Source organism: Cervus elaphus, chromosome 17 (genome assembly GCF_910594005.1).
Source record: "Cervus elaphus chromosome 17, mCerEla1.1, whole genome shotgun sequence".
In the NCBI taxonomy this organism is placed as follows: Eukaryota; Metazoa; Chordata; class Mammalia; order Artiodactyla; family Cervidae; genus Cervus; species Cervus elaphus.
The window spans coordinates 24,171,185-24,185,225 of record NC_057831.1 but is presented as its reverse complement, the minus strand read 5'-3'; the positions used below and the strand labels follow the sequence as shown (position 1 = coordinate 24,185,225).

Here is a 14,041-nt window from a genome sequence, read left to right as displayed (position 1 = left end):
CTAAATAGGGCCAGTATACCATTTTCTCCCATGAGTAGATTAAATAGGCTAAATTGTTCCTAAAATAGTTTATAAATTTAAGGAAATCCCAGTCATATTGAAAGGACTTTTTTTCCTTTGCGGAGAGACAGAACAGTTTGGAATAATGTGTTTAAATTTATAAAGCTGATAAATAAATAAGAGCTGAAATGAGGTAACCGTTTAGGAAGAAAAGAGATCTAGGCATCACCATTTCCCACGTGTGTTAAGGTTTACTATTTATGCAAAGCAAAGCTATAGTATTTAGTGTTACATTGGCGTAAGAATCACCTAACTGTGAAAGAATGGTTTAGATTATAAAATTACTGAAAGTTTTTGTTCTTTTTTTACTGACATATGTACAACATTGATATGGTTAACACTTTACCATATATACAATTTTGCATCCTGCTTTTGTACTTGTTCTTATATAATAAGTACACTCTGTTGCACATGGTCTTTTAAAGTATTGATATTATTTTAATGACTACCTAATTTACTTATTAAGTAAATACTTCACATTTTAAATTCTTTGTCATTGACCAGTCAAGTTGTTTGCTTTCACTTTTTCAGGAAAAAAGTGTTCTTCTAGCCAGTCCCTTGGTAATAGAATTTTTATGAAAAGCTTAATTTGCTTTCTTACTTAATCTCTAGGTTCATATGTCCACCAGATGAATTGTTTGATGTTTATTTGACCAAAACTTGATCAGATGGAAAATCTTGAAAAGAAAAATTGATCTGAAAGGATCAAAACTTTAGAAACTGTAGTTTGTCTTGAAGCTTTTACAATAAGAGAACAAGAGTCTGTCTATATGTACAAATAGTCTGACAAATGCTTTTCAATGAAAATTATGTTACACTCATACTATTATGTTATTATTTCATGCTAACTCTTATGAAAATTAATAATAAATATAAATTTGAGGAGGAAGGAAAAACCTTTACATCCCCCATAAAATAATAAACTAAATGCAATAAAGCAATCTATCACAAATTATAGGTTACATATTTTGGTTTGATTAGTTTGCCCTTAGGAAGAAAGGTGGTAAAATGCCTAATCATTTTTCTTTGCAACTTTGTCATACCTAATAGTAATTTATCATGACAATTGTTTTTAATATTTTTGTGTGAAAAAGAAAGAGGAAAAAGCAGATGTATGTAAAATTAGTCTAGTTGTACAACTCACTTTCAGGGCTCAATCTGTCTAGAATTTTTTTGCTCCTAAATTGTGTTCTTTTGTTCTGTCTGCCCAACCATGCAAAACTGAGCCCTGCCTCCTCAAAAAAAAAGTCATCTTGGTTATGTTTTAGTAGCTAACATTTGAAATATGAAACGATAATTGAAATGAATGTTAATAAAAGAATTCAATATTTTTTAATTCAGTTAAACCTGCACATATAGCGATACTGAAGCTGGGGCCATTTTCTGGGAAGACTTGGCTTGCGATAACTTCTATAAAAGCAGAAAATCCAGCTGCATGGGTTTTTGAGATAAAAATGGATTCACACTTAGGCAAAGGGATGACAGAAGTGAGGTGCTAGTTAAATGGCATAACTGTTAAATGACGACACTAAACCTCCGCACTCTGGCAAGAATGGCACATAGAATTCTACTGCAGAGGGCATCTCACGAATTGAATTGGAGCGTGGAGGCCTATAAAAAGCAAGTGGTATAAGAAGCAAGAGCTTAATTCTTATGTGTTCTTTTGGCTGTTGGCTGACTTTTGTTTCTCCAGTTCCCCTGAGATCGTGTGCTCCACCATCCCTGAAGGAAAAACTTTACAGTATGGAATCTGTTGGCATCTCGTTAGTCCTGGGGAAATAGGACTTCTGAAGATGAAAGATAAGCCAAGAAAGCTCCCATGGGAATCAGAATGATTGGCCATAGAGCAGTTTTATGTGCTTGTGAATCTTTACAGAAAGGAACCCTCTCTGTGCCCCCCTTTCTGAGATTCACTGCTGGAATCTCAAAACTGAAAGACATGAGAGGCCATTCCAAGACTGCCTCATGGCTCAAGTTCCCATCAAATACTTAAAACTGCTGTCAAGTACTTGAACGTCTCATTTCTAAACTAACCCATCCTATCAATGAATCTTTAATACTATAGAATTTGTAATGATGCCCTCACCGTTTCCCAAATCTTCATCAGTCTGGTCTAGATACAATCTAAATGATCTACTTCTTTATTTCTTTTTTTAATTTGCCACTCTTTTTTATGTAAGACCAAGGTACATTCGCAGGATAGAGCTGTGTACACAGAGAGAGCACCAAGTTACAGGTTCCAGCCCTTAATCAGCAGCAAGAAGTTATTCTCACCAGCCCTAATCAGTTTCAGCAGAATTACCATTACTTCCTTAGAGTGATACTCTCAGATAATATCTGTTTTACTATCAATAGTTCATATTTTTTAAATTTATTTTATTTATAGTATAGTGATCTACTTCTTTCTTGAATACGAGTTCCCAGTAATGAGCAGTTTCTCCAGGGACATACCCAACTTATCACCACCACCCTGCCTGCAGCTTGGTGGGACTACCTCTTCTCTCCTAGACTCTGAGCATATTTGGATTTGATAGCACCTAAGATGTGTGCTGCCACGTCTTATGCAGTAAGTGTGGTCATAATAGAAATATGTAAATGAGAAAGTACAAAACTCAAATGAGTTCTGCAGCCAGGCAGGGAATACAAGGGTGATGTCATCCAAAGACAGAGGGAGTGACAGAGATCAAGAGAGGAGGCGAGGGTCCCTGCCAGCATGCGCTTCATTTATGGCTTGAAGCGCTGTGGATAAATCGAATGCTGATTTCACCTGTGGTCTGCAGTTTGCTCCCAGTATGCCTCAGGCCAGTGTTCTCGGTGGTGTTTGCAGCCACAAGTGAAACATCAGACCACCTACTGTTCTCACGGTGCCAGACAACTAACACATTTGTTGTTGTTGCCGCTTAGCCTTGTCTGACTGTTTACAACCTGTTGGACAGCTCCCCTGTCCTCCAGTATTTCCTGGAGTTTGCTCAGATTCATGTCCATTGAGTCAGTGATGCCAGCCAACCATCTCATCCTCTGCCGCCCCCTTCTCCTGCCCTCAGTCTTTCCCAGCATCAGGAACTTTTCCAGTGAGTCAGCCCTTCGCATCAGGTGGCCAAAGTATTAGAACTTCAGCTTCAGCACCAGTCCTTCCAATGAATATTCAGGTTTGATTTCTTTTAGCTAATACATGGCATGCTTCAAAATAAACTCTTTTGAAAAGGAAGCAGTTCACTACTACAAAACAACCAGAAATTATTTATTTTAAATCTTTCAGGAATAAATTTTCAAATGATCCTAAACCTCTTGTGACATTTGGATGTTGGTTGAGATCTCTTTTCTCAAAGCTGGAGAGATTATGCTTATTCCATAAATATTTATTAGCAATAATAACATTACCTTGTATTTAGCTCTCTATGTGGCCGGCCCAGTGCTAAGTATTTTGTCACATGTGTGTTGTGTGCTCTGCTGTGCTTAGCCACCCAGTCGTGTCCAACGCTTTGCGACCCCATGGACTGTAGCCCACCAGGCCCCTCTGTTCATGGAATTCTCCAGGCAAGAATACTGGAGTGGGTTGCCATTCCCTTCTCCAGGGGATCTTCCTGATCCAAGAATCAAACCGGGGTCTCCTGCATTGAGGGCAGGTTCTTTACCAGCTGAGCTACCAGGGAAACAGAATTAAAAGTAATTCTCCCAAAGGAACATGAAGTTGGCACTGCCCACAACTAGTGCAGTGCAAAACTTTGGTTGTTGCTCTTTCTCTCCTCATCCCTTTCTGTTTTCACTGATGAGACACATTGTTTTCACCCATAACTCTAGGTCTGAGGCATGACAATTTTTAGAAATGCATTAAAAAATCTATGGCTGATTCATATCAATGTATGACAAAACCCACTGAAAAAATAAATAAATAAATAAAGGAGAAATTGAAAAAAAAATAAAAATAAAAAAATAAATAAAATAAAATAAATTCACTATTTCATAAAAAAAAAATTTTGTACTGATTTGTTCTGTAACTGCCTAAAGACTAGCTGGAATGAGAAACTCAAACTGCTTTTTTTTTTAAGTGTTTTTTTTTCCCTAGTTGTCATTAAAACTTCTCATGAGAACACCCTTCTCTCACATTGTAGACAGAGGTCGGATGGAGAGTCAGCCCTTCTCCACCGTAAGGGACTGCCTTGCTGCGGGACAGGAGGAACTCATCCTGCTGCAAGAGAAAGTCAAGAATGGGAAACTCTCTGTGGACGAAGCCCTGGAGAAGTTTAAACACTGGCAGATGGGAAAGACTGGCCTGGAGCTAATTCAGCAGGTAATACAGACTCCACTCTACTGCGGCATGCTCCCTCCCTTGCAGAGTCCTAGCCTCTTTGTAAATATTTAGTCTTAACAAAAAATACAGGTACCTGTTCTTTCTTTCATTTTTAACTAACCACAAAAAAGAGGCTTTAAATTACCGATTAAAAGTTTAACAATATCCAGGTTTCATGTTTACAAACCACTGATGAACTCAGTGCTAAGACTGAGTGTATCATAGCTAATATCTAATCAACGTATAAGGCTGCCCTTAGTAGAGTGAATGTTTTATGAATCTCATTGCTGAAATTAAGGTGAAGCGTCTTTACACTAACGTGCTTAGAATTCTGAAGAATTTATTATTTAGACCAGACTTAAAGGGAACAAGAAAATGATTAAAATCATATTAGACAATAGTGAAGTCACTCAGTCGTGTCCGACTCTTTGCGACCCCATGGACTGTATAGCCTATCAGGCTCTTCAGTCCATGGAATTTTCCAGGCAAGAGTACTGAAGTGGGTTGCCATTTCCTTCTTCAAGGGATCTTCCCAACCCAGGGATCAAACCCGGGTCTCCCACACTGCGGGCAAACACTTTACCATCTGAGCCATCAGGGAAGCCAATAGTCAGACAGTAGTCCTGAACAAATTTAATGTTTTATATTCCCCTTTACCTTTGGAGAAATAAATATATATATCAGAATTTGCATATGTATAAATATATACATATACAAATATATATCATGATTTGCATATAGATCAGTCAGGATTTACAGGGAAATTATGCCAAGAGTATTAAACTCAGATAAGCCTGTCTTCTATAAAAATAATTTGCATCCTGAAAAAGGATTGGAGTAAGTGGTTCCAAGAGGAGAATGAAAACAAAATATACTATGCATGTGATATAATATACAGTCCATGACAGTCCTCAGTGAGGGGATTCAAGACTGTATTCTATCTATCCAACAGGCCATAGCACTCACAAAATATTTCACCAGTTTTTTTCTTCTCCTCATGTAAAGCCCCCAGTAGCTCAGCAGCCAGTTCTCAGGCAGCCATCTCATTAGCTCCGTTAAGCCCAAGTATCAATAATCATTAATAGCCTAATATGCTACCTTTCCCAAAGGATCATTTTTCCTTTAAAATAGCACTTAAGAAGACATTTTTTAAACAACAGAGAAATGAATCAGAATAGTGATTCAAGCAATATGGCATATAGACAGGAGATTGTTTAGGTAAGGGGACTTCCCCGATACATGTGTGGTCACACACCTTGTTAGAAGTCGCCTGTCTCGCAGGATAGCTCTTGTTGCGGTTTGGTGGCTGGACCTGGTCAAGCTTTTGCAGTGTGAAGCAAGGGCAGTTGTTTTGCCAAACAAATGTCAAGAATGCTAATTGTGGAGCTCTGTGATGATGGTCGTTCATGGTCAGAACTACAGCATTGCTCCTCAGTCCACCCTGTTGCCATCACCAGCAAGCATCCCTCTTATCCTGAAGTGAGTAAAGTGTGCCCAAGTACTGAACTGCAGACCACTTTCCTGATAATGCTAGAAAATAAGTTTATATACGTTTCATTGAGATAAGTCAATTGTGCTTTAGCCTCCTTAGACCTTTCTGTAATAGTTTATAATTTAAAGTGATCCAATGTAAATACCTTCTTGTTAATGATTTCACTAGTTGCTTTATCAAACCCTTGGTTGTTTCTATTTGTGGATTTATATTCAGTTGTTGTTGTTGTTCAGTCGCTCAGTCGTGTCCGACTCTTTGCGACCCATGGACTGCAGCACGCCAGGCTTCCCTGTCCTTCACCATCTCCAAGAGCTTGTTCAAACTCATGTCCATTGAGTCAGTGATGCCATCCAACCATCTCATCCTCTGTCGTCCCCTTCTCCTCCTGCCTTCTATCTTTCCCAGCATCAGGGTCTTGTCCAGTGAGTCGACTCTTTACATCAGGTGGCCAAAGTATTTATTGGCACTTCAGCTTCAGCATCAGTCCTTCCAATTAATATTCAGGGTTGATTTCCTTTAGGTTTGACTGCTTTGACTTCCTTGCAGTCCAAGGGACTCTCAAGAGTCTTCTCCAGCACCACAGTCCAAAAGCATCAATTCTTTGGTGCTCAGCCTTTTTTAAGGTCCAGCTCTCACATCCATATATGACTACTAGAAAAAACATAGCTTTGACTATTTGGGCCTTTGTCTGCAAAGTTAATCTGCTTATTAATACACTATCTAGGTTTGTCACAGCTTTTCTTCCAAGGATCAAGTGTTTTTTAATTTCATGGCAGCCATCACCATCTGCAGTGATTTTGGAGCCAAAGAAAATAAAGCTTTCACTGTTTCCGTTGTTTCCCTATCTATATGCCATGAAGTGATGGGACCAGATGCCGTGATCTTAGTTTTTTGAATGTTCAGTCTTAAACCAGCTTTTTCACTCTCCTCTTTCACCTTCACCAAGAGGCTCTTTAGTTCTTCTTCACTTTCTGCCATAAGGGTGGTGTCATCTGCATATCTAAGATTACTGATATTTCTCCTGGCAATCTTGATTCCAGCTTGGGCTTCATCCAACCCGGCATTTCACATGATGTCCTCTGCATACAAGTCATATAAACAGGGTGACAGTATACTGCCTTGATGCACTCCTTTCCCAATTTTGAATCAATCTGTTTTACCATGTTTGGTTTTAACTGTTGCTTCTTGACCTGCATACAGATTTCTCAGGTGGTAGGTAAGGTGGTCTGGTATTCCCATCTTTTTAAGAATTTTCCACAGTTCTTTGTTATTCACACAGTCAAGGCTTTAGCAGAAGTAGATGTTTTCCTGGAACTCTCTTAATTTTTCTATGATCCAATGGATGTTGGCAATTTGATCTCTGGTTCCTCTGCCCTTTCTAAATCCAGCCTGTACATCTGAAAGTTCCTGGTTCCTGTACTGTTGAAGCGTAGCTTGAAGGATTTTGAGCATGCCCTTACCAGCATGTGAAATGAGTGCAATTGTGCAGTAGTTTGAATATTCTTTGGCATTGCCCTTCTTTGGGATTAGAATGAAAACTGACCTTTTCCAGTCCTGTGGCCACTGCTGAGTTTTCCAGATTTGCTGGCATATTGAGTGTAGCACTTTAACAGTTCTTTTAGGATTTGAAATAGCTCAGCAAGGATTCTATCACCTCCACTAGCTTTGTTTGTAGTGATGCTTTCTAAGGCCCATTTGACTTCACATTCCAGGATATCTGGCTCTAGGTAAGTGATCACACCATCACGGTTGTCTGAGTCATTAAGATCTTTTTTGTATATTTATTTTCAGTATCATTTTAGAAAGAATTAAAGGCGGTCTAAGGGGCTTACAAGGTGACTCAGTGGTAAAGAATCCTCCTGCCAATGCAAGAGAACTGGGTTCAATCCTTGGGTCAGAAGGATCCCCTGGAGAAGGAAATGGCAACCCACTCCTTGCCTGGGAAAGTATTCTCGCCTGGGAAATCCCATGGATAGAGGAGCCTAATGTGCTACAGTCCAGGGAGTTGCAAAGAGTTAGACATGACTTGGGGACTAAAAACAATACTCAATTACTTCAAAACTGACGTGGCTTATCTAATATATAGGAACAATGGAATAATGAATGCAGTAAGCACTCATGCAAAACAAAACCAAAAAGCAACCTGTAGATGAAAGAACAAAGCCTAAAACTACTTTCCATAAGAGCCAAAGTTTCTGACTCTGACTGAGTACAAGGATTTATTCAGTTCTTTTCCCTTTCCTTCCCAGCCTTCCTGATATAATTGACTAGAACATTGTCTAAATGTAAAGTGTACAGTGGATTGATTTTATATACTGCAAAATGATGACCACCATAACATCAGCTAACACCTCCATCATGTCAAAAAATTAACATTTTTGTGTGACAAGAACATACAATATTAACTCTCTTAGCAACTTTCAAGTTGCTATATATAATACATATGTAATACAGTACTGTTAAATAGTCATCTTGCTGTGCATTGGATTCCCAGAACTTTTTCATCTTGTAACTGGAAGTTTGTACCCTTTGACCAACATCAGCATCTCTGAATTTCTTCCACTCCTCAGTCCCCGATAACCACCATTCAATTCTGTTTCTATGAATTGGCTTTTTTAAGAGTTCACATATAAGTATGATCACACAGTATTTGTCTTTGCCTATCTGACTTATTTCACTTGGCATAATGCCCTCAGAGTCTACCCATGTTGCCAAAAAAGGTAGGATTTCCTTCTTTCTCATGGGTGAATAGTATTACATCATGTGTGTATATATATATATACAGACATATATGTCACATGTTCTTTATCCATTCCTAGAAACTTAGGTGGTTTCCATATCTTGGCCAGTACAATGAACATGGAAGTGTGGCTATTTGATTGAGATCATGATTTCATTTCCTTTGGATAAATACCCAGAAGTAGGAATGCTGAATCATACAGTGGTACTATTTTTAATGTTTTGAGGAAGCTCCATACCGATTTCCATAATGGCTGCACCGATTTACATTTCCACCAACTCTGCACAAGGCTTCTTTTTTCTCCATAACCTTATCTCTTACCTCTTGTCCTTTGATGATAAGCATTCTAACAGTTCCGAGGTAAGATCCTATTGTGGTTCTGATTTGCATTTCCCTGATGATTAGTGATGTTGAGAACTTTTTCATTTATCTGTTGGCCATTTTTATGTCTTCTTTGAGAAATGTCTGTTCAGGTCTTCTGACCATTTTTTAATCAGATTATTTGGGACATTTGTCATTAAGTTGTGTGAGTTCTTTATATATTACAAATATTAACTTCTTGTCATATATATGATTTGCAAATATTTTCCCTCAACCCACAGGGTGACTTTTCGTTTTGTTGGTTGGCCCTTTTGGTATGTGAAAGTTTTTTAGTCTGATGCAGTCCATGTTGTTTATTTTTGCTTTTGTTGCTTGTACTTTTATAGTCATATCCAAAATATCATTGCCAAGATGAACATGAGAGAGATTTTCCCCTGTGGTTTTTCAATCAGTCCTTGACTTAAGGGCCTGAACAGAAGTCCTATCTGCTTAGTCAGTCATGTCTGACTCTTTGTAGCCCTGTGGACTATAGCCCACCAGGCTCCTCTGTCTGTGAAATTCTCCAGGCAAGAATACTGGGGTGGGTTGCCATTTTGTCCCCCAGGGGATCTTCTAGACCCAGGGATCAAACCCTCATCTCCTGAATTGCAGGCAGATTCTTTGCCCACTGAGCCATTGTGGACAAAAGTCAGAACATCAGAAAATGAATGTTCTCCCTGTTTTCCCAATATGCACTGCCCATACACTTTTCAATCTTATTCTTGTAGTTTACAAAAAATATTCATTTTAATCCTGAAGATGAATCTATCAGAGGCGGCTGTGAAATTATGTTCTTATTGACAGAGAAGTTTTATCCCAGGAAAATAAGAGGGAAAATGGCACAAACATAGAGTTAGTAGTAAAAGAGTTTCTAGAATAATGAAGAACCAGGTAGAATCCCTGCAGTTGCATGTGAGATGATTGAAAAAAAACCTTGCCTTTAGCTCCCCTCTCTCCTGCTCACAATCACTGAGTCCCTAAAGAAGAATGTTTGCTGCACTCATAGGAGAGGATCTTTAAGGCAATGAACACACTCTATTTTAGGAAAAGTGGCTTCTAGGTTTGCAGGGCAGCCCTTAAGAAAAGTGCTACTCTTAAATTCTCTTTTAAAAGCACATTTATTGGTGCTCCCTTTGGTGGCACATACACTAAAATTAGAACAACACAGAGAAGATTAACACGGCCCCTGTGCAAGATGACATGCAAATTCACGAAGCATTCCATATTTTTTAAAAAATAAATAAAAGCAGATGTATTGAGCGTTAGCTTGTTTTACCTTTTAGTTAAAAGGTAATAGATGTTCAGTGTAGAACTTTTGGAAAGCAAAGAAAGATCACAAATGAGTTAAAAGTGGAAATCCAGTTATGTATCATTTGCTCCTGCGTCCCTGGTTCTTAGAAGGAACTGCAAGAAAGCATGTACCCTGCAGAGGCTAGAGATGGACTCAGGCAGAAGCAAACCATTGTTATGTTGGCCTCCAGCTTTGAGGCACCGATAACCAACGTAGATGCCTCAGGTGTTTGTTTGAGAAAGTGAAAGTGAAGTCATTCAGTCGTGTCCGACTCTTTGCGACCCCGTGGACTGTAGCCTACCAGGCTCCTCCGTCCATGGATTCTCCAGGCAAGGATACTGGAGTGGGTTGCCATTTGAAAGAAGCTCCCAAAAGAACTGGGCTCTGGGTTCCCACCCTGACTGTCAACTTCTGTGTGATTTAGGAAAGTTACTTAATCTTCTGTAACTCAGTTTCCATATCGGTGGATGTTTTTTCTCCTCGTAGTGAAGTTGCGAGGATTAAGTAAAACAATACGTGTGAAGTAGCAAGAATGGGGGCTGGAACACTGTAAATACCACACTAGCACTAAGTTGTAGTGGTTTTCCTGGTCATAGTAGTTAAAGTTTCCATCTCAATTCATAACAAACTCGTGAACCTTGACTTCTCTTTCCTGGTTGTCTCCTCATTAAGGAAAAACTACGCCAACTACGAGATTGCATTGTTGGGAAAAGGCCAGAAGAAGAAAATGTCTACAGTAAGTAATATTTGCCTGCTCTTCAAAAATAATAGAGTGATGAAGTGGAAAAAGCAAGAATGGTGAAGTAAAACAGGCCTGAGTTCAAATTTATATCCAGTCACTTCCTAGCTGCTTAAATTGGAGAATGTCTTACTCCTTGGTACTTAGGGTCCTTATCTGCAAAACAAGAATAATTATATATATACCTGGAAGTAGTTGTACAAGTTAATACATAAAATACTTTTCACCTTCTCTGGCCCATAATGTAAATGCTAGTTACTTCCTTTCCTTTGATTTCCATATAACTTGAAAATAAGATAATTCTGCTTTAGTTTTGTGTGTGTGTATATAAGTCTCAATACAGGGTATTAAATTGCTAAAGAGTCACACTTTTTTTTAATAAGGTAGAATATTCTCAATGTAGTCAATTCTCACAGTTGTCCACATGTGGATCATTTTAAATTATAAATCTCATGTTGCCTTCCCCTGAAGCTAGCATGCTTCTTCTTAACACAGATTCCTCTTGCTAATAATTAGCAGTTGCTCCCAGGGGGAGAAAACACTCATTTTAATGTTAACACAAACCAAACATTATTAAGATGGTAAATCTTCTCCAAAGATAAACAACACATTCCAAAATTGAAAATAAATTATGTTGTCATTCTCTGACCACCCTATTCCCAAGACCCTACTCCTGCATAGATAATTAAAAACTGACAACTACTAGTAAAGTTTGAAAGCCTCCATCTCTTCTATTTTCAATAATACTGCATAACTTTTAGATAGTACTTCATGGTGAAATTCATTATGTTAAAATTCATTTTCTTTTTATATTATTGGATTGTTATCTACTTCTTCATAGAGAACTCTTTAAGCTCTCTTAGAAATGTTTTCTAAAACATAAATATACTTTCTAAAATAATTAAGGTCCTAAACACAAAACTAATTTACAAATAACTGAGTTCTACAAACCTACATTCTAATGTGGAATGAGTAAAATTTTTTAAATGTATAAAATTATAAAATATATAAATAATTTCACTAAGGAACATTAAATAGTAGTAGTAGCTAATATTTATTGTCTTATCTACTATGCACAAAATTATCCTATTAATAACCCTTTGAGATAGGCATTAGTCCCAATTTATAATAAGGAAACTGAGAATCTGAGAAACTAAGAAGCCTCTAAACACACAGATTAGAGATTATAGCCCATGTCTATTGGAATCCAAAGTTAACACTCTTAATCGTTGGTGTCTTAATTAGGAATCAACTAGTTCTTCTTTCAGCTAAAATGGAACAAGCAGTACCAGACAAACCCTCCCACTGTAAGGATACAAATAACAGGCAAAAAAAAATATGAAGCAACTGATTTCAGGGAGTAAATGATAGGCAGACTGAGACTGTAATCCTAGAGAAAAACAAAATATGTAAGATGTCTCTCACCATCACCCACAAGATGATTTTCTGACTACAGTCTGTGCAAAGAGGTCAAACTGAGGTGGCAAAGGTCAGAGTTCAGGGCAGCCAGAGCTGTGGAATGTGTGTGGTGGGTCACTGAAGGGGAGGTGGCCGTGAAGAGAGGTAGCCTCAGGGGGAGGGAGGGACTCCACAAGTCTGGCCAAGAGACGAGCTGTACTGAACGTGTGCAGACAAGACCCCTGGAAGCATGTAAAATAGCAGCTTTTAGGGCTGTGAAGGCAGAACAGACACGCTGGAGGTTGGCCAAAGCCAGGGCAAAGCCAAACTGGGAATGTCTGTTTGAGTCCTGCCCTGCCAGAGAGGAAAGGTCTCCTAACACTTTGTTAAAATGCCTGGCATCCTGCTGTGACACCCCAGAGATGTCAAGAGTAAGGACCATGACTTAGAGCAAGACCTACTCTAGACTTACCCCAGCAAAGCCTAGAACCAAACCCCTACAAGAGCCCGGTGGAAAATGGAACTTATAGGCTTGGTCTTACTGTTGTTGTTTAGTGGCTAAGTCGTGTCTGACTCTTTTGCCACCGCCATTTCCTAGCCAAGAATACTGGAGTGAGTTGCCACTTCCTTCTCTAGGGGCTCTTCCCAACCCAGGAATCGAACCCACATCTCCTGCATTGTAGGCAGATTTTTTTTTTTTTACCGCTGAGTCATCAGGGAAGTTCTACTGAGAGTCTTAGCAAATATATTGAGCTTTGTATAGGTCGACACTGAAAAAAAGCAGAAAACCAAGCCTACCACAGGTTCATGACAGTAATCAAACTGCCTGGTAAGACAAGAACCTATATTCATCAAAGGAATATAGAATATGAATATGAATATAGAATCCAAAATATGCTACAGATTATCTTTAAAATCCAGTATTCAGGGTTTTTTTTTTTAAATGAGGTACAAATAAAAAGAAAATGCAATTCACAGAAAAGAAATAAGAAAGCATCAATAAAAACTGAACATGAGGTAGTCCTTTTGTTGACCTTAACAAAATTAATGAAAAATATGGTTTTAAAGAGTGAATAAATATGAAATTTCAACAGGATAATTGAAACTATATAGAAGAACCAGATGGAAATTTATAGAAATTAAAATTACAATAAAAGAAATGAAAAATTTATCAGAAGAACTTATCAGCAGATTGGATGTAGCAAAAGTAAGAGTTAATCAACTTAAAGACAGATCAATAGAAGTTATCCAATATGATAAAAAAGGAGATAAAAAAACTTAAAAATGAGTGGAGCCTCGAGACATGTAGGACATAACACAGTCTAGCATGCACGTAGTCAGAGTCCCAGAGGAAAAACTAGTGATTTTGGGCAAAACATTTTAAAATAAATAATGGTCAGATATTTTCCAAATTCAATGTAAACTACCTCCATACTGTTCCAAGAACGTTAAAAAAAACTCCAGTTAGCCTGTTAAGCTGAACTATATTTGAGCACTTGTGGTCAAGCTACTTCAGTCAAGGTAAATTCTTGATAGCATCCAGAGAAAAAGACATATATCAAGAGAAAAGCATAAATGTATTCCATATTCACTAATTTCTTGTCAGAAACATGGAGGACTAAAGACAGTGCAATAATATCTTTGAAAGTGCTAAAATAAAAACAAATGAC

General features: G+C 38.1%; 1 protein-coding gene and 1 non-coding gene across 5 annotated transcripts in view; both read left to right on the top strand.

Moving 5' to 3' along the window:
• The window catches only part of BANK1 (B cell scaffold protein with ankyrin repeats 1), a 317,486-nt gene that overhangs the window by 299,828 nt on the left and 3,617 nt on the right, over positions 1 to 14,041 (top strand). For all 4 annotated transcript variants that reach the window (XM_043871399.1, XM_043871400.1, XM_043871398.1 and 1 more), the window contains exons 12-13: positions 4,173 to 4,351; positions 10,907 to 10,970. In XM_043871399.1, coding sequence (XP_043727334.1) covers positions 4,173 to 4,351; positions 10,907 to 10,970 — 243 coding nt within the window. The remainder of the gene's footprint in view (positions 1 to 4,172; positions 4,352 to 10,906; positions 10,971 to 14,041) is intronic.
• LOC122673635 lies at positions 10,068 to 10,173 on the top strand. Its single transcript, XR_006334760.1, has one exon. It is a non-coding gene; the product is annotated as a U6 spliceosomal RNA (small nuclear RNA).